This window comes from Ciconia boyciana, chromosome 1 (assembly GCF_034638445.1).
Source record: "Ciconia boyciana chromosome 1, ASM3463844v1, whole genome shotgun sequence".
Taxonomy (NCBI): Eukaryota; Metazoa; Chordata; class Aves; order Ciconiiformes; family Ciconiidae; genus Ciconia; species Ciconia boyciana.
Window position 1 is genome coordinate 43,970,555 of NC_132934.1, and position 21,484 is coordinate 43,992,038.

At 38.1% G+C, this 21,484-nt stretch overlaps 1 protein-coding gene across 14 annotated transcripts in view; it reads left to right on the forward strand.

Moving 5' to 3' along the window:
• Nucleotides 1–21,484, forward strand: part of NAV3 (neuron navigator 3) — a 562,373-nt gene that overhangs the window by 415,961 nt on the left and 124,928 nt on the right. For 12 of the 14 annotated variants that reach the window (XM_072864069.1, XM_072864018.1, XM_072864025.1 and 9 more), the window contains 3 exons: nt 2,150–2,289; nt 9,037–10,075; nt 19,938–20,053. In XM_072864069.1, coding sequence (XP_072720170.1) covers nt 2,150–2,289; nt 9,037–10,075; nt 19,938–20,053 — 1,295 coding nt within the window. The remainder of the gene's footprint in view (nt 1–2,149; nt 2,290–9,036; nt 10,076–19,937; nt 20,054–21,484) is intronic. The other 2 variants (XM_072864033.1, XM_072864115.1) reach the window with 1 other exon arrangement.

The following is a 21,484-nucleotide window of genomic DNA, read 5'->3' on the forward strand; positions in this document are numbered from 1 at the left end:
TTGGCAGTGAATTTGACAGAGCTGTGTGTAGGAGCTGACCTGTTTCAGATTTCATCAGTACTTTTACTTTATCACTTCCATGAGCACTAAAATCTACAAGCCAGATTGCAGAAGAAAGAAAGTGAGGTCTAAAGCTTAATCTTCTTCTAGCTTTTTTTTGTGGGGGATAATTAATGTGTTCATTAATTATACCTTTGCTGTACAGTTCATTGGTGAGAACAATGAACTCTAAATTGCATAATCTACAATAAAGATTGCATTTTGCAGTATAGCGCACTAACACAATTTGAGTTGCTGGTGATAGCTTGGAATGAGCTATACCACGGTCCAGTTGCTTTGCACCTGCATTTATAGGTCTTCAGTTTTCCTTATTGCTGATGCTCCTGTCTTGTCCACATTCAACATGTCGGGGTTAACAGTCTTATTGTCTAATACTTTAAATCTGTGGCAGTGTTTCCGAAGCCTGTTCAGAGGTATGTGACTTGTCCCTTATTTGTTACTCTTCTCTTTGCATTTCCTTAGCTGCTTAACATGATTCTGCAAGAGCAATTTAAAACCTGAATTCAATTAAAACAGACAGAAAATGAGGTAAACTGGAAAGTGTGTAGAGCAAATGACCTCATGTATAATGTGCTTACTGTGGCAAGTTCTCGAATTCTGGCATGCAGAATATATGCAGAACTATTTTATATTTTAACAGAACAGATGAGTTTCCAGTGTTGCACATGCCTTCTCATTGCTTTTTTCATTACCTTTGACAAACGATCTCAGGGCTCTTACTGCCTGTCAAATTAGGGTAATGAGAAGGAGCAAATGGATTTTTAAGTTTGTTTTAGTGCATTCTTCAGGGAACAGAAGATCACTCGAATTCATGGGTCACGGTAAAGGTTAGCCTGCGTACAGCTGCAGAGCAGAGACAGTCTGCTCTGGGCTCGGCACAGAGACTAGCAGGGCAGGCTGGCGGCCAGAATGAGCCATAAAAATAACTAATGGATTAGCTCTCTGAGGCTTAAATTGGTAAAGGAAGAGAACATGGACCTGTTTACATATGTTCGCTAATGAAAATAAAATGATTTGAACATTTCTGTTATACCAGTGTATTAAACAAAAAAAAGTTTGGAAGAAATCTAACGTTTTGTAATTCTTTGTAATGTGATTTTTTTCTCCCTTCTGATGCTGCTCTTTCATAATATAGTGAAACTAACAGAATTCGATAACTCTGGTATAATTTGTATTGCCCCTATTAAAATCATCAGATCGTTCCAATAAGTGAGAAACAGAAGAGAGATACTCTTCTCCTATGGCAAAAGGCTCTTGCTGATTTGATCATTTCATTTTGTCTATCAGATAACAAAACTGGAAAGGAGTGGGGGTGCCCACAAAGATGCTGCAGAAAGTTTGAAGTAGGCATGTATTAAAGAATCGTATATCAGAGAACAGATTCAGACAGAAAAAAGATGCAGGCTTACACACACCAGGGACAACAGAGTCTACGTGTTTTTCCTTAAGCCTAGCCACACAGTAAGGTTCAGACGGTGGCAGCAAATACTAACAAATGAACTGTATAGTCTACATTATATACTTCTGTCTAAAAGGTATACATGCTGTAGCATGTAGCTAAAATATGTATTTTCAATATTTGTCATTTAAAATAATAAGGTGGAACTGCTTTAGCCAATAGCCCTCTGAAAAATAACCAAAGATAACTAAAAAGCCAGCTTTTATGCTAAACACAGCTGTGAGACATTTACTAGAGTAAGAGATACAAAATATTTCTCAACTATGTATTGTTGTGCTTTCTAATCAATTTCTGTAACATTTCCTCTTCAAAAGTGACAGATTTAAATAAAAGTTGACATTGCACTTTAATGGTTTGTTAGGGTGAATCTGTTTTAGCAATGTTAATGGCAAATGCAAAGCATCTTCTCACATGTCTTGTGGCTCTAGAAAGCATCTTTTTCCCTTTTGTGTGTGTAAGGATAAGCTTTTATTTTCGTTTGTGGAGTCTAACTAATTTGAATCCTCCTGTTCATTGCTTACCTGAAATCATTGTTTTCAGTTGTTGGTTTTAAATTCTGGTCTGATATTTGCATACTGTCTGTATGTTGCATTACATGAAATGAACTGATTTTTGATTATACCATTCCAGGCTTCCAGGACCCTCAAGGGTGCCAGCTGCAGGCAGCAGTACCAAAGTCCAGGGAGCTTCTAATTTAAATCGGAGAAGCCAGAGCTTTAACAGCATTGACAAAAACAAGCCTCCACAATATGCAAATGGAAATGAAAAAGGTAAGTGATTAAAAGTTACTAAGCTTACTCTACATAACATACAAGAAGAAAAAAAAAATCCCCAGAAGAACCCATCCACAAGGGTCAAAGAAGTGAATGTAATATTTAGACTTGGTAAGAAAGACCTATGGAGATAGGGCTCTGAAATAGGACTTGTGGTTGAGTTGGGATTAAAGTTCAGAATTGAAAACTTTGAAGATGTTCTAATTCTATTTTATCCCTCTTTGATGGAAATATCACTGTATGGTTTTTCTGAAGTAAAAATGAATCCATATTGGATGCCTATAATCTTGGTCCATATTCAAGTCTACTCATACCCAAAGGAAGACTGCCATAATTTTCAGGGGACTTTGAGTCTCAGCCTCTAATGGAGAAGACTCAGAATATTATATTTGCATCAGAATATTACATGCATCTATTCCTTCAGAACCTTACCTAGTGTATGTATAAGTCTGAATAGAGGATTAGAAATTAAGTCAACTGTAATGAAATTTTGCGGGGATTTGAATTCAGTGTTCATGTTTTATTGCCTCCTTTAAATACGAACCTCCATTATGGAAGCAAACTGAGTTCCCTGGGTCCTTCCATTTCTCCCACCCTGACACTGTTTTCCTGGAAGATGTGTCTCTTCAGGCTTTTTCTCAGAAAGAATAATGTAAAATTTCAGCTTTCTGAGTTGTGTAACTAATCCAGCCCCTTCCCCCCCTTCTTTCTCCCTTTGTGTAATGAACAGCATTTTATTCATATCTCTGGGTTAGAATACAGTTGAAAATGATACAATATACATAGTACCCGTTTGCATCCTTGGGGTCTGTGGGAGGAACAAGTATGCAGTGAATGTTCTTCATCCAAGCAACAGGCAGCTATCCAGATTTTTTTTTACAAAATTCTGATGAACACACTTTGCCCCTAGCTGTATCTGAAGATATAAAACCATCCTTTCAATAGTTATTTCTTTATTTTTACTATCAGGGTTGAATGTTTTAGATAGTTCTATAGTGGGATTTATTTTATCAAGGACTTGTTTATGGCAAGACATCCAGGTTAAAACTAGAAAGAGATTAGAGTGATCAGAGAGCAAACATTGTATAGTTCACAAATACGATAGTGAAGTTATGAAGTAGGAGATGTGGCTGCTTGAGTGAAGGTATGTACAGCAGTTTAGGTTTTAGAATTGCTTCATAATGTTGACATAAGTTTGCTACTGAAATATGTGAGAGTTAAATGATTCAAGGTGAGACATGCTTGTAGATATTAATATTCTTAACTTGTTACTTGGAAACTGTCTTTTGACTGCTAAGGTTTGCATTGCATTGCACATTAATGTGGCTTTTTGCATGATAGATTTCTTTACTTTACCTTTTCTTTACAGCAGAGAATGAGAACCTGGATGAGTTTTTTAGTGAAGTCATCACTTGCAAGAGGATAAGGGGTGGCTTTGTTTGTGTATAATCATTGAATTCATTTTACAGGATACAGAAAATGTAATGTTGCATAGCTACAGAGTACTATATTTGGGATGTTTCTGTCTGCTCTCTTTTCTTTCTTTCAAAACAGCAGAATGGATGGAAAAACATTTATTTCATATGAGAATATAAACCGAATACAAGTTTGTTTTAGAGTATAAAGCAGAAGTTAATTAGAGAAAATGACTGCTGTGAGTGCAAGGATAGTGAAGTGATATTATTTATAATACTCTAAAAGAACACGAGAACCTGTATTTGAAAGCACCATGCTACTTCTTTGCCTAAAGAGAAAAACAACTGAACTATGCTATATTTTAAATTTAATTATTGTAGTGGCTAATTTTTTAACATTACGATGAAATTTCCAAGTAGCCTTTTGATGATTTTTTTTAAAGTATTTGAGGATGTTCTGTGACCTGAGTTTTTTTGAAGAATCTGTTTAGAAACAAACTTCAACCCTCACAATAGCAATAGTAATAATAACAAACACCTCTTTAAGAAAAAAGTGTCACTATATGTTGAAAAACTTTTTCCTTACAGTGTGGCACACATAATAAACCTTATATTTCAAATTTTGCTTCTGCTGCAGATGCTTGGAGCAAGATAACTTTAACAGCTTCCATTGAATGGATATACAGTCCATACACTCTAATTTCTGAGACACAGATCATATAGTAAATAGCTTGTAATTCTGCATGAGCGCTGCATAAACTGAAGTGGAAAAAGAGGCAACTTGCACTAGGTAAATAGTCATTAGAGGTTGGGACCTCCAAACATCTTCAAGGGCAAACCACTTTTGGTACATTTTTCTCTGCTGTACACCTTCCCATATGTGCTAAAAGGAGACTTCAGAAAAGATATACAGCATAAGAGGTTTTTTTTAATCCAGTTATATGTAATACTTGAAATCCATTCCTGCATAACACGGTTTCCAACTTAGTCACAGTGGGGAATGGGTATGTAGTCACAGAGTTAAAGGATACCTGAAGGTGATCCAAAATAAGGTGTGATATGGGCCTTTTATTTAGTATTTCATTATTTAGTATGTCGTTAATGTTAACTCCTGTGAATGTTGCTTAGGGAGTAGTTCACACAGTAAGAAACCTAGCTCCCCTGAGCTAGGTTTGCTCTTTATTGAGTACAGCCCAGCTTTCACCCACAGACCCAACCCATTGCTGTGACACAGGTAACTGCGTGAAGCTGTGGTTAAGTCAGGAACACAGAATGCACCAAAACAAGAAATATGCCATTAGTTGAAACTCATCTGTGGAGCTTTAGTGTGCTGATCTTTTTTTTTTTTTTTTTTGTTGGACTTTGCAGCTTATGGATGGGTTTCAAGGAATACATCTGTTTTCCAGGTCACATCACATCTATCTGCCTCTGCCTTAATAAAATAAAGATGAAAATAAAACTATGAAAATGAAACTATTTTAATACAGTAATTATACACATTGCTAATAAGGTGGATACCCAGGGCATTTTTAGTCCAGCAAAGAAATAATGTTCTAATTCAAGTCAAATTTTAAAAACAAATATTTACCCTTTAGAGCTTAGAAACACTGTAGCTGAACACTGATAAGGTTCTCTATGTCATAGAGTTTAATTGCCTGCATTTCAATATAATTTAATAATATAAAATGCTGTTTGTGTATTGTCCAAACTCGGTTTCAACAGTATTTGGTTATTTTGCCCATACCAACTCTGAGAAACTCCCTCCTGGAACTCCATTGGCTGATGACGCAAATCGATGTTCATCTGTGGCCAGTATGTACATCTATAGCTAATTTGTTTATGTTTCTTCTGGTGCCAGTATTTTGCCAGTTGTCCCTGGTGGTGGTCTCCTGTGCTGACGAGGGGTAGCTACTTTCTCATGGACAGCTGGAAAGGGACAGTTGAACAAGCGGAATTCTTTTAATCTCACCAAATAAACCTCCCATTCCTCCAAACATCCTTGTAGCAATCCCTTGCAGCTCTTCCGTTTTCTACTAACCTTTTTTATTGCGAGTGACTCTAATCTAGGCACCTGCCTGCTACAGAATATTTCCATTATCAGTACCTAACTATGCTGCAACAGGGGAGCTGTTACAGAGGTCCTGTCTTCTCCAAGAACACGGAACACAGCAAAGGTCACAGATGAGAAGACAAAGGAGGCTGATTATACATTGGGCCCAAGTTTAATCGCTCACACATCCTTTATTTGTGCAACAGCCTATGAAAAATGGACTTGAAAATGTCCATTCGGTTGTCATGGTCTTGTTGGTTCTGGTAGAAAGTTCTCTTTTTGCACTGAACACGTGGGGGTGTTGCTGCTCTGCTTTCCCAACGCAGGTTGGGCTGAGCTCTGAAGAACTGAGCTCTCAAGCAGAATGCAAAATTGCTTTCACCACAAGCTGATTATGCATTTCAGCAATAAGGGGATTAGGCCCTAAACAGAAGACTGTCTTCTTGTAAAATTTAGTTTATAGAAATATGAAATCCTTGTCATAGGTTGGGTTCACGCTGTATCAAAATGACCACAAGGTGGAGACAGATTTCATGTAATGAACAGCTAAAGCTAAGTCCAATTGAACGTGCAGAAAGCAATGAATGATGTGCAGCTTCAAGTAATGCATCTGGGCCGGGGAGAAATAAATCTCTTTATTCCACATCTTTAAACATACAGACAGGCTCTCAATATTTCTTGAGAGCATGCAGTCCACATTCCTTCCAGAAACATTAAGGATACACTTTAAATTGAAGATTAAAGGCAAGCTAAAGTTCTCTGTAATTTGTTGATGCTGTATATGGTTTGTGCCATAGGGATCAAATAAGTACCAGTGGTTCCAGGAACCTGGTTTTTTTTCTATATATGTAGCAGAACAAGCTGTTGATGAAACAGTAAATACTCTTCTTTTTACAGGTTTTTCCCCCCAATGAGTTTAATATTATATAGCAGGAAATATGGCAAGGCATACATTTTTCTTTTTAATCAGAACACTTTTCTTTTTTTTTTTTGGTAGTAAAACTAATAGCCTGAAGCCATACAAATGTAGCAGAATTAATACAACAGAGTGTAGTGGCACCCTGCTGTTCACAGATTGTTACGTGTATTCTGCATTAGCTTTGCATATTCTTATGGTGAATTGTTCTTCTGAAAAGCTACTGAGATAGCTAAAGACCCCAATCCTCCTGTGTAATTAAGGCAAGCTTAGTGCAAGGCAAGATGTGTGCATGAAGGTCCTTGTGCACACCCAGTCCTGGGCTATCAGCCACGGGGCTGATCCCTGGTATAAATTAAGGAAGCCTGAGTGCTGCAGTAATTTCCAACAGCTGTTGTTCACCCCAGGCTCTCTTCCAGGATCTGAGGCTCACCAGAAAATAGCAGGGGCCCAGCCACAATTCGTGCCTTGGTCTCAAGGGAGGGATCAGCTCTGCAACTGCCCACCAAAGCTGCTCCATATGCATGGTGCTATCTGGAGCCTCGGGAATAAGCCATAACCTCACCTGTCCCAAAAATGCTCTGAGGCAAACCTTACCAGTTAACATTTTCTTGCCTAGTAACTAGACGCAGCAGAGCTGCTTGAAACCTTCTGTGAAGGTGGACTGAGCTCATTTAGCGCTGTGAGTTTGCATATCATGCTGAGGAGCACATGAAAAACTCTGGGCAGATGGAATTATAGGTGGAGGTCATTGGCCTGCTGGGGTCCAGTTGTTAATAGCATCAAGCAAGTAAAAGCTGTTACATTTTTGTCGTGTTACTCTTGTTCAGATTTTTTAATTATTATTTTTAAACTAGAACTTCTTAATGCTGTTTAGAGAAGTAAATTTTGCTATGTTTGCATTCTCTTTGTTAAAGAAAAAACAGCTCCCCTTTCAGGATGCTCAAAATCCTCCCTTTCCTATGTGTATTAGTGGCCTTCAGACTTCCAGGTGGGTAGTCTAATCCATACTAGGGCCTTAGGGCTGAGACTGCAAAAATGAAAAGGACGCATGACTTCAAACTCTGTGCTGAAGGGACAGATGTCTTCAGTGTCCTCATCTACTGTATTATTCAGACAGGGGGGCCCCAAGGCATGACTTTGGCTTCACGTGTGTATGCAACACATCAAGCATTCTTTTTGCCATTACATGAACTATATTTGCATTGCACATTTCATAGGCTTTCTTGTAGTACTGAATTCAATATACTATAGGCAGGCTTACACCTAATTCACTGGCAGTCCCGAGAATGAATGGCAAGACAAGATAGATACACTAAGAGAAAATATGTCATCTGCTGAAATAGCTATATTTGATTGCCATGACCACTTAATTTCTCTAGTGCTCCAGAGTAATAGTGTTTAGATACTCAGATATGTCTTGGAAATATGAGCTTCATACAGAAGAGCTTAACCCTTTTGTGCATTGATCTGTTTTGCTTAATAAGGCTAGATTACTTTTTTGAAAATCGTGGTCGTCAATTAGCATAGTTTGATTATTGCAGAAGGAGTCTTGTTCTCATTCATTCTGAAGATTCACTGAAGTTCCTGAACGATGTAAATGTAGTGAAGGTACCAGAGCCACGTGAACGAGCCTTCTGTATCTACCTGAGCTTTAGGCCCCAAAAAACTATCGTAGCTGTACTCATGTAGATGATGTATCACTGTAACTTTCAAGTACTGACACTGGTGAAATTGTTGATATATTTTTTTCCCACCTATAGAAGTGCACTGGGGTAAGTTCCTGAAGTCAACTAATAAAGGTTGTTAACTGTACTTAAAACCAAAAAAAGTATAGTGACCTGCCATTTTTTTTGCTTTTATGAATATTGATCGTATCCATTTAACTTCAGTATTACCCAGTCCTCCTCCTCCCACCCAAAACCTCAGCTTTCTAGCACATATTTTGCTTTCACTAAACATCAAAACCATCCTTCTCTGGTTTTGTTTTTCTTCCAATATTGTAGCATTCTTTTTTCTTCCATGTCTCAGTCTTTTATTATTAACAAGTGATTGGAAGAATTTCTTTATGACTTATTGAAGATAAAATCTTTAAATTGGAAGGTTTAATTTGCATAATGAAATGGTTACAAGGAAGGTGTTTCCAAGGCTCTCCTGAGCTCATAGAAGCATTGCGCAACAGCGTGATGGTGGGGAGGAAAAAAAGGCATTTTTGATTAGCATCCTTCATGGTCCATGCACATGTAAATTATGTTTATTATAAATCACATGTAACTGTGTTTTAAATGCCAGAGGAGTATGGTATCACCTTCAAACAGGAGATGGGAGAATAACTGTACGATTGGTTCTTTCTGTTTTTTAAGCAGATTCACCAAAAGGTCCTCACCCATCTACAGGCATGAATGGAAATGTGCAGCATCCCACCAGCACTGGGCAGCAGCAGGTCTCTGCCATACCCTCTCCAAGTGCCAGCAAGCCTTGGCGCAGCAAATCCATGAATGTCAAACACAGCGCGACGTCTACCATGCTGTCCGTGAAGCAGCCTAGTCCCGCAACCTCCCCTACTCCATCTTCAGACAGGCTCAAGCCACCCCCTTCTGAAGGTGTGAAGCCCCCTTCATCTGGACAAAAATCTATGCTGGAAAAATTCAAGCTGGTTAATGCTAGGACTGCTCTGAGACCGCCTTTGTCACTGAGCTCAGGACCCAGTGACAGTGGGAGAGAGGATGATACCTTTTCAGAGTGTGGTGAAATGGAGGTCTTAAGCGGTGGGGTGAACAGTGGCGGCTCCACAAGTAGCAGTCCTAAAGTATCACCGAAGTTAACCCCTCCGAAAGCTGGAAGCAAAAATCTCAGCAATAAAAAGTCTTTGCTACAGCCAAAGGACAAAGAGGAAAAGAACAGGGACAAAAACAAAGTTTGCACTGAGAAAACAGTCAAGGAAGAAAAGGACCAGGTCACTGAAACATCTACAAAGAAGAGCTCAAAAATTGCAAGCTTAATCCCAAAAGGAAGCAAGACGACAGCAGCCAAGAAGGAAAGTTTAATACCGTCTTCTAGTGGGATCCCAAAACCTGGATCGAAGGTGCCAACAGCAAAGCAGAGCGCTTCATCCGCATGCACGGGAAGTAAGGAGGTTGAAAAACTGAGGACTACAAAAGGAAACCAGTCCCAATCAACACCAAAATCTCAACTTAGTGAGAAGGCTTCTCCTTCCTCTGGTCTTGCTTCTTCTGAAGGGAAAGAACCAAGTGCAGCTCTTACCTCGGGGTCTTCTGCGGCTCTGTCAGCCTCAATGGCTGCAAGCAGCGGCCAAGGCACGGGAAACGGTGTGGTCCAGCTTCCTCAGCAACAGCAATATAGCCACCCCAACACTGCCACAGTAGCTCCTTTCATTTATAGGTAAGGTCATGGAGGGAAGCTGGGTTTGTGTTACCATTTAGGAAAGAGAGCTAAAACAGCTAGAGCAATGGTGAATCACACTTATGTTTCTTATCTCCCAGCTTCTGTCACAACATCACGCACGTGTTTTCCTAATATTATTTTTTAATTAATGTTACTGTATGAATAATTTCTTCAAGAAGTTGAGTGAGCCTCTACCTTGTACAAAAGCAATCCACTGCAAATATTTGCCGTTTAAAATTCAGGATGTTTTGATCAGAAATACAAGTCACGTGATACATTCCCTGTGCTGCTTTTGAAAGGTCACGGCTGAGTCAGGTTTCTAGTGCGAATATTCTTGTTTGCAATTTAAGAACCTCAACATTTATTTGCTGATATTCAATAATATTTGCTTAAATACACTGTTCTCTTAAAAAATCCTAAAATAAACTGCTGACGTTTTCAGAGTATGTAGCAGTACTAGTAGGATATTAGAGGGAAAACCATACACAACATTTTGGGCAGAGAGAAAAGGTTGCTGTTTGCAGGTCCTTTTCCTGTTTAGTTTTGTACACGAACTAGGTATAGATTAACTCCATGGAGGCAGTTAATTTTTACAGGTGATACAAACTCTTCTGATGGCCATGGCTCTGGAATAGAGGAATGAACAGTTACAGGTATCAACCATTGTCTCAATTTATTTTGCTCTGTGATAGAGCAACTGAAGAGAAGCTGAGAGATTTCATTGTTGTACAGCTCAGAAGACAGAATAAGTGTAGAAAGACTGGCAGGCTGGTTTGAGTAATGATTTCAGATGTCAGCTGTTGGAGGGCTTTAGCTTCAGTTGTGGGTAAATTTAACATCTGATAAAATGACAAATACATTATTAAGCAAAATATACTGGCAGTTTTTGTTAGTGAGTAGTCCTGTAGATAATCTTGGCTAAAGATTAAAGACATGTTGAAGGAGGCTCTGAGGGAGTTTATATATCATTACACACAACTAAACATAGCTTCGAAACCAATCTGGATGAGTGATAAACTGTTTAAGTTAATTCTGAACAAAAGCAGTTCAGAAAATCATATGGGAGGGGAAAAATGCATAATATAGGTTATATTTATTCTAATACGCAGTGGGTAGTCTCTTGAGTTTCAAATAAATGTATCACTGAATGTGCTTAATATGCATGTTTCTTGATAAGTATCTGGAATAACCTCAGTGATGCAGACGATTTGCAGCACGGTACATAGGATGGCCTACATATGGGTTAGGGTGCAAATACAAAGAAAGAGAAAAAGAAGCTATGCTTTGCCTTCAGATGCATGTGCAGTTTAAGGGCAATTTTACCACATATTGATGCCATTTCATTGCATGGAGACTGATGGAGATACCTTATCATTCTTTTAATCTTCATCATGAAGCAAAATGTATTTTGAATTTTAAAGGGTGATAGAAGCATGCATCTTCCAGTAAAATTTGGTATTAATAATCGTCTGTTTGCTTCAAACAAACAGCAAAGGAGACTGTTGAAGTTAAATCTCGCATGAAAATAAAATTCTCAGAGCCAAGGTCTGATCTCAGAAAGCCATAAACCCAGAGTAATAGACCGACTTTGATGAGGTTACTTCAATGTGTATCTCTGTAACTGAGAGCAGAATCTGACCCAAAAATACACAGTAACTACATTTCTTAAAATTCTCAAGGGCTTTGTAATAGTACACAATTATTTCAAGGAAGAATATAAATATAACCAAGGATAAAACATCCACATTTACAAAGTCAGCATATTTATTTTTGTGGACACATGGCAAGTAGAAGTGTGCATGAAGCTGGGGTGCTGTATTTACACTTTCTTGCTCTTAAACATAACTGTTTTCTGAGCAGTCACCACAATTTATACACAGAATTTTCAGGTGTGCTTGTTAGCTGCTAGGACAGCTGTATAGATCAATGAGTTAATAAACAATAGTTACTGTTTAGACTAAGTTTTTTACAGCTAGAAGGAATATCTAGGCTCTGTACGTTTGTACTGCAGTCCTTGTAAAAAGTTGTAATATAATTTAGTAACAATACAGTGCATTTTATGCAGAATCCTGCAGAGTACTGCAATACACTGCAATATACTACTGTGATGAGTTTAGGCTGTTAACACGAGGATAAGTAAGCTAGTGCTTTTTGTGGTTTGTTGCTGATACCTGCAGATATCATGTATTTTGCAATGTTTGATTATTATGCAAGAGGGTATTACTGTAGATTTGTGAGTAAAAGGAAGTATTCCAAAGAGTTGCTTTGAGGCTGGCATGTATTTTGCTTAAACAGAGAATGCAATGCTGTAACAGGCATCAACACTCATGTTTTCAAGGAGCTGTGTATTTTTATTAATGGACAGTAGATAGAAAATACTGTTTCACTAGGAGGTTCTGAAATGATATATTGCACTATTCAGCTTTGCACTCTTGGTGCTTTGTCCTATCTGATATCACATTTTATTTTTATTCCTCTTAAACACCATGGCATGGAAATTCATATGGGATCATTACTTCTCTTCAAAGATTAGCAGCAACAGAGTTGCATTTGAGGTAGTCTAAATGGGTATAAATTAAATTCTTCCATCCTCCTCAACAAGTGATTATTTATTTTAAAATGCGGTTGTGAATGTGTTATTTACAGCCCCTTATGTGTCCCCTCTGGGGTGGACTGCAGGGTCCAACTGATATAAGAAAGGCTGAAGTAGATATAATTTAGTTGCCAGAAAGCTTGATAAGAGAGACACAGCAGGAAAAACAACTAAAAGGAAGTTGTAAGAGACTGTATAATTGTTTAAAGTGTACCAGCCACTACTTTAAATTACACATTCTTCTACATAGACAGAATTGGAGGAAGATGGAAATTGTGCCATCTGCCAGAGTCCCTTAGACTTGTATTGAAATTGGCCATAGAATTTAGTTATCTTCATAGTGGTGGTTAAATGTCAGATGGAGAAGAGTAACACCAAAATTTAGTGCTTACTAGGTTACAGTGAAAACAGGAAAAAGAGGCATTAATGAAAAAAAAAAAAGTCTGAATCTTTCTCCTAAATTCTTAGCAACGGAATAACAGCTTAATTGCTCAGTATTTGGAGTTCTGAGCTTTCCTACGCATTGCTCAAAAGTGTAATATAACCTGTAATTCCAAACATTTTCTTGCACAGAGAAGAGCCTGTTGTATATAATCATTGCTTTATTTTTTGTGAACCAAATTGTGTAAGTTTGCATTATTTCCATAAAATGGGAAACATAACTAATAGGCCCAGGAATAACACAAATGTCACCTCACTCCGTGGGGCAAATCCTTAGTTGATGTAAATCATCATAACCCTACATGAGGTATGTAATATGTTGGCAATTAACATTTGCTGTGGATTTGCTAAAACACTAAAGGAATATTTCAATAGGAGAACGTTGAGTTGTAATTGGATGCAGGTACTGCAGTTTAGTTTTATTTTATTGACTTCTTCAGTAATTCCTGTAGGAGCTTAGTGGGTCTCTTTTCCATGGCTGGAATATAGAATCTGAAGCACCCAAATCCCAGGGGCTGTGGTGCTCAGGAATTGCTTATTGCCTGAAATGCTGAAAGTATAGAATCTGCTGCAGAGAATTAGCTGACCACTCACCATCCTGAGCTGCACTTCTATGTTGTGCATCACTTAAATTTCAGTTCTTCAGATAAATTTGGAGTTTAATGATAGTGACATCTGGAAGAAGTTTCAGCACTGTCTGAATTGAGACCTTGCAGAGATACTCTTTCAGTGTCAATGCTGGTCTACAAAAACCAGTTTGGCACTCCTTTTGTCCCCGAAGAATAAGAAACTAGTAACTTCAGCTACCTAATAGATTGGTATAGAGAAGATGGAGCCAGACTATTCTCTGAAATGCAGGGTGATAGGGTGAGAGGTAACAGATGCAAGTTACAGCAGGGGAGATGATGATTAAAAGTTAGAAAAAATATTTTTGCCTTGAGGGTGGTGAAACACTGGAGCAGGCTGCCCAGACAGTTGTGGAAGCTCTGTCCTTGGACCTGTTCAAGACTCAACCAAACAAGGCCCTGAGCAACTTAAAGTAACCAGACCTGCTTTGAGCAGGTCATTGGACCAGATGGCATCTAGAACATCTTTCTGATTTAAATTACTTTATGATTCTGTGAGGACTAAAGTGTTCACTACATAGAGGCAGAGAAAGGAAATATCAGTATAATAAATAAACATGTTACCAGGCACTAAAATCTTCTTCCTATCTCCTTTCCTATATGGTGATTGACATAATTATATTACTAGAGCATAGCTTCAAGGGTGCATGGGAAGTGCAGAGTGTGACAGATGGGAAGGAAGATATAATCTGGTTGCACCTCTGGAGGCACAGTGAAATTCAATTCCAGCTGCCTGTTCAGGTTGTTTTTATACTGGCTTAGGGAAAAAATTAAACTACTCTTCAAGGATCCTGCAAACACAGCATCTGCAGGGTGTGTTGAAGCCATGTTTATGTCCAATTTTAATGTCTAGAAGCTACTTCTGATCACTGATTGTGGAGTTAAAATTAAGTTTTCAGTAAAAGACATTCTATCAGTTAATTGTGTTTGTTAATAATAGATTGTGCTGCCAAACATACTGCAACTCTTTCTTCAAAAATGTGACGCTTCGAAGTTACACTGCAGTGCTTTATTGATTTCCGTTATTTACATTACTGTTGCGAAAACAAAACAACAGTCACCACCAAAGTTTTGCAATGGTAGGTAGTGCTAAACATCGCCACCCACCAGTTTCACTTGTAACAAAAACACAGTGTTTAGAAAACTCCTCCCATTTTCTCATGCTTGATTTTCAAGTAATTGTGCAAGAAAAGTTTCCAGTGTAGAGATGTTGGCTTAAGAGATGGGAAAGAGGGCAGTAAGTGAAGAAATCACTATAAACACATACTTGATTAATGCTGAGTTAAAACAGTAGCTTGATAATTCAGTTGCTTGCTGTTTATGATCTGAAGTTATTCTTTTAAATTGCCATACCGACAAGTGTGGCCTTATTCCTTTGACTAAATAATCAGTAAAATGTAGTATAAAGGACCAAAAGGGATATTCTGTCCAGTCTTCTGTCACTGGCAACCATATTAACCCTTTCATAAACCAACTAAGCTTTATTTTAAACTAGGTAATCCCCACACTCTAATGGGAAGGTTCCTCCAGAAACTCGCTCATCTTATTGTCAGAAATTGTTTACAACCCACATGATGAGATTGCGTCTGTTTATTACTTTGTTAATGTTGTCCTTTAACTTAAAAAGTTGTTTTCTCTCTTTTTGATCACTGTTGTTAAATATGTGAGGGAATAATCTCATCCCCTTCCTTCTCTTTTGCAAGGCTAAACCAAATTTTCTCTTTTCTTTCCTTTCAGAAGGGTTTCTTCTTCCCTGTGAGCATCCTAGTATTCCTTCCCTGCAGCTGTTCCCAATTTAACTCACATGTCTTGAACATGGGTGATCAAACCGCTCGTATTCCAGATGTGGTCCTGCCAGTCTGTTGCACTGACAGTGATACACATTCAAGACAGCTGCACCTCAGAGAGTTGTTGGAAAAAAAACCCAGCATATTCATCTGATATCTTTTGGAATGTTGAGTAAAAACCAACAAATCTTTGATGTTATCTGTGTTTATCAAAGGTTGGCTATTTCATTAGAGATGGGAAATGACTGACTGCATTAAAGACAGCTTATTAAGTAGTGTTCCAAAACTCTGTTCTTAATTACTCCTGTACAGGCTCATTTTAATCAAACTGAATGAACTTGTGCAGGTGTGATTGAGAGCAGGATTTGTCCCATTAAGCGAGTTTGATGCTCTTACAAATAGGTAGCATATAACTCAGTGGGTTGGGGATAAATACATTCTCTGATTGCCATGATTAAAATAGAAAACAGATTGTCCTGTTTTCATGATGGTTGCCTAAATTAACCTGTCCTGCAGAGGCACAGCACTGGAAGAAATGTCAACAGGGTTGCTTTGACTAAGCTGAAATTATTTTCACTTTCCTTGATGTCAAGAGAGATGCAAGGATTTACATTCTTTGTTAAGGCAGTGGGCTGTGAATAGGTAGAGGATAGAGGGCCATTCATTAAGGCCGATGTGTAAGGTTAATGAGAATATCTTTTAATTTGCTGTTCGCTTGCCTGGAGTTTAATCTGTGCTGCAGTCCTGCAGAGATCACTTGAGTCATTCATAGGATTACTATGGCCCAGAGAAAGAAGTAAAAGCCAGAAGTATAGGGGAAGACAAATCTCACCATTTCACCTTCCTTTTTTTTTTCTTTTTTTTTTGAACTAGAATGGCTGAGCTAAGCAAAGAGGCGTCTACATGCTTTTTCCAATGTATCACACTCTGTGACAGGCCTAGAGCAAAGCAACCTGAAGTTTTAGGCACCCAGTCTATACCTGGACCTCTTTACTCCCCAAGATCTGGGGCTCCTGCATGGTTTTGCTTAGAAATCTTTCACCACTAGACCATTCTCAGCCCACCCAGGCTAAGCTCGACTTCAGAAAAAATCAGGGCCTTGGCCACCAAGCACCAAAAGGCAGGGCTGCTGTGGAAGTGCTGACAGCTGGCAACCCAGTGGAGACCTGCTGGGAGAAGAACTATTGATGAGCGCCCCATCAAGGTGCCCAAGGGCTGGGCAGGTGCCTTTTGACCCATCACTTCCACAATAAAAAACCAGTTTTCTCAAGTAAGCAGAACTTTAACTGCTGCAAAATCCATAGTCCTCTGTGGGATTTCTGTTGTTGCCTCAGATAATTAGAATCATTGATGTTTTTACCAAATTAAACATAAAAATGCTGAATGAAGTCAGTACAGCAGTTTCTTTGTTATTCGTTTTGATAGCAAATCACATTTATTTTACATTATATTTAAACTTTCAAGTTTCAAGTAAGATAAAAGGGACATTTCATGCTTCTTAGATCTGTTATTTCAGGCTGCCTATAAATTTAAAAAAACCACATCATATTTACACTTGGGTTGTGTTTCTATGGTTTTCTTTCTACAAATTAAATCAAACATTTTTAAATTATTAGCGTTATATGATATTTGCTATTCAGTGTTTTGACTTTAAGGCTTAGATTCTAATACCATCTTATGTCCCAGAAACTGGCTTTTGTACTGCAATTAATCCCACCAATCAGATTCTAAAATTTGGAATGGAAATCTTTGGAAGTACCTCTTCTCACAGTGTTTTTCAACTTCTCTTCCTGGTTATAGCTGCATCAGGTTTTGAAAATAGAAAAAAAAGCCAACAAAAAATTGAATAACAGAAATGGGTTTTAACTGGTATTTGGTATATCTCTAAAAGGTGTGATGTGACCTGGGCAAGTGAAGTTGTGAAGAACTGAAAACTTACATTCATTGTTATTTTAAGTAAACAGATTTACTCATCATACTAAAGTTCATTTAGCTACTGTAAATCACTCATTACTTGTTTACACTCTTGTAGGGAGATCCAGTTCTTTTAACTTAAGCATCTGTGTTCCCATACAGTCAATAGTATGTTATGTATTCATCTCTATTGACTGTACAGGTGATAGTCACTGCCAGAGGGCAACCCAGATCATTGAAGTTCTGTGTTTACCTATCCCCATTCACTAGATGAAGAATCAGTGCAAATGTTGGGTACTGGTGTCCAGTGGGGGTCCAGACCACTTAATCCTTTTCTGATGATAGATGTCCAAATAAACAGGAATGGATCCTTTCTATCCTCTCTTAGAAGATAGCTTAGAAGATAGCTCTTGGTCACTCAGGGAAGGGTTTGCATCACCCTTCTGGGCTGATGCAGTGATTGATGGATGAACAGTTGTACAATCAGAAATGCTGCCATAGGGTCAGAAGGAGAACAGGCAAAAAAGATCTCTTTTTGTTTCTGACCAGAGATGGACTGATGTAAACTCCATATACATTTTGTGGAGAATGCTAGGAATACTTGAACTGCACCCACCTAGCTGGGTGCTCCTCCTACAAGACCAAAAGCAATCTACTGTACTCCAGTGTTCCTCTTAATAAACTCCAGCCCTGCTCTGGCTCCAGCCCCAGCAGCTCCTTGATTTGGGTTTAACAAAAAGAGTGCAGATCACTTCAATTACCTTTGCTATTATTGTAAGTGCCTTTTTCTGAGATGTGTTTTTGGGCTGATAGTTTGCCCTGGACTGATCCAGCACTAAGTCTTAGCACTAAACCCAGACAGGAGTACTCACGAGCATTCATGGCCTCTCAAAGTGGCTTTCAGTGAAAGCAGACATACCCCTCATTCATTCCGATGATTTGAAGCAATACAGGAAAGCAGGTGGGACTGTGGAATTTCGGTGTGTGTTCATTGGGGAGGGACTGAGTGGGCTTTTTGTTACTTAGGACACTGTCCTCAAGCACCAAATGTAAAATTACATTAAAGGTCAGTAGGACATAGTTATCCTTGCAGCATGTGCTGCGCTTGTGTTTCCAGTAGGGTGTGACAGCAAGAAATAGTAGACAAAAAAACAAAAATAGGGTTTTATAGAGCAGTTGTCCATTTCCAGCATCCCAAAAGTACAGAAGTTGATAAAGACAGTGCATCAGATCAGATATAATTTACATTTCTATTTCTGTGTAAGTAGAGTCAGAGTTAAATGATTCTAACCAACAGATTTCACCACAACAGTACTTGTGCCATTTTACATGCATATATCTGCTCCCTCAGTTAGTCATTAATTACTGAACAAATCCATTCAGTAAGTAACTTTGGAGAAAGTGTTAACTGGAAAGTTATTTCATAAAATAAGTTGCCATAAAATTATTTTAAGAGATAAGTCACTGTTTTTATTAGTTATACTTCTAAAATACACATTCACCACACCATTAAATGTTTGTATTTACAGTTTAGTTTGTCATTGGAAACACTTTATGGTGAATTTTGAGAATTGAGCTATAAATGTAACATTTTAAAATTAGGATATAAATATTTCACTAGTCTTTTAAGAAATCAAAAGACTGAATGTGCTATTCATATTAGGAAAGTTGAAAGAAATTAAGCTCTAAGTGAAGACTTTTTTCATTTTATTTCGAAAAGTGGCTAGTGTATCTTTAGATGTATACTCTTACTATATACAAATGTGGTACAGTTTGCTCTTTAATGGGATCGTGATTCAACCGTTCCTGTGTAACCTAAATGCTACAGCTGTTCCTTAAGAAGAGACAATAATTGTGTGATCTATTTTGTATTATAATCCCTGTGCTTGTGTATTTCTTGCTACTTACTATTATGCAATAGCAAATAACTGTATTCAACAAAAGGCACCTATTATAAGTTATCAATGATATCCACAGAAATATACCATCACAGAAAATATGGGCTATCTGTTAGCAAATTAGTGGAAAAACTTTTATTATCCCATTTCCCCAGAGTTATATAAGGGGCATTATCAACAGAAGCTGCACATAGATTTAAATATCTGGGCCAGGTTTCCATTCCAGCCTTGCATAGGCTTCTTCCCACGTGCCCTTTCTTGCTTAATATTTCAACAGTTACAAGTTTTCGTTTCCCTTATATACGTGCAGGGATGTGACTTAACCAATTTAAATGGATTCTGCCTATATCCGGGTGACACCTCTTGCAGAGAAGCAAGGAAACAAAATGGCTCCAAATTCCCTGGCATTAACTCTGAGTTGTTGCTGAAGAGAGAGACAGAGAGTTCCTAGTTGCTTGCAAACTAACACAGTAAGAATGTGACATTCATGGTATTTTCACCATATAGTGATACGATTCTAGATGGAGCTGCAAGTAACATTTGTTTCCATTAATACATGACTGACAGATAATAATAATCAGTCTTTTTGCTTGATTTCAGAACTCTCTCAGAAAATGACAGTACCTCTTTACCACCTGCTGACTCCTGCACCAGTCCTACTAAAATGGATTTGTCGTTCAGTAAGACTGCCAAACAGTGCCTAGAGGAGATATCTGGTGAGTAACAGTAAGTCAGGAGAAGCCTGTGAACTTCTTTATTTACATCTGTTTCTTACCAGAAGCTTTGCAATGGGTTGAAATACTACTTCTGACCTCTATTCATGAGTGCTGTTAAATATGCAGAAAATTTGGGTCATGCACAGTTAGTGCTTCAAATGCACAGTTCTCTTATCTGAACTGGCTCCCTGTGTTCAAATATCCTCTTCATCATTTTGCAGAAACTGGGCTTTCACAAGCTAGGGTTTCAAGTCATTATTGTTAGAGTTACACTGAGTGCTCCAAGAGGAGCGGTGGAAAATCTGCTTCAGAATGTTTGACACTGTGATGCATTTAAGATCATCAAATTAAATCATAGTATCAGAATTGAGACGTAAATTACAGAAGATATATTTTGCTTTTATAAATGAATCTATATTCAGAAAATGGGAAAATTAACAGGTTCTTACTATTGTACCTGACTTTTAAGCTGCTGCTACAACTAAGCTGCTAAAGGTTGTGTTCTGGAATTCCTTGTTAACCTTGAGTAAAATCCTTATTAGGTTAAAAATGTGAGGGGATTTTTTTAAATCATATTGGAATAACTCCTTTGAAGTCAACAGAGCCATGCTGATTCCCATCAGCCCATAACTCTGCCTATGGATGCAAAAAGCAAAGTGTGTCACAGCTGACTTTCTCATCAGGCCTGAATTGCACTTCAGGGTTGTGTGGGAGTACTTTCAAAGGGACTCTTCACCAGAGCTGTTTTCTTGGGGTTTGGGGGTTTATTTTTTTTGCTGTTGTTGTTTTGGGGTTTTTTTGTTAGCATCTTTATTCTTATTATCATTTTTATGAGAATAAAAGGTGAAATCCTGTCCCACTAGATTCACTTGTAGTTTTGCCCTTTTAGTCCAAATTTTTAACATTCAAGTGAATTTATAACGAGTCATGTGGTTCTTCTTACACAGGATATAACTCACTTTAAAGCACTCATTTGACACATCAGTCTAAAATTATCTCTCCACCAGAAGGGAAATCAGATGCCCAAGCTTTGTGGGACTGCCTTGGCATTTAGCTGACTCATACTGAAATTGAGGTTTTGTCCTGGTTTGTCTCAGTCCCTTTGGAAGTTTCCTGAGTCTAACATCCTTTATTTGCACAGCCAGCTTTTATGATAAATATGTCACCCTGAAACATGGTGAAATGTTCCCTAGAGGTGACGCATGCCTGTTAAAATTGAAGTTAAAAATTATTTTTAATTAATCCAGAAATCAGACTCCTTGGTCTTGCATGTATAAGGAGTATAACTGAAACACTTACACAAATCAAAAGATATTTCAAGGATGCTAAAAAAAAAAAATATTGATTCAGTACCTGCTGAAATGATCAAACAGGATATCATGTCTTCTGGCCTTTTACTGTTCTGAACAGAAATGGAACAACATCAAAAAG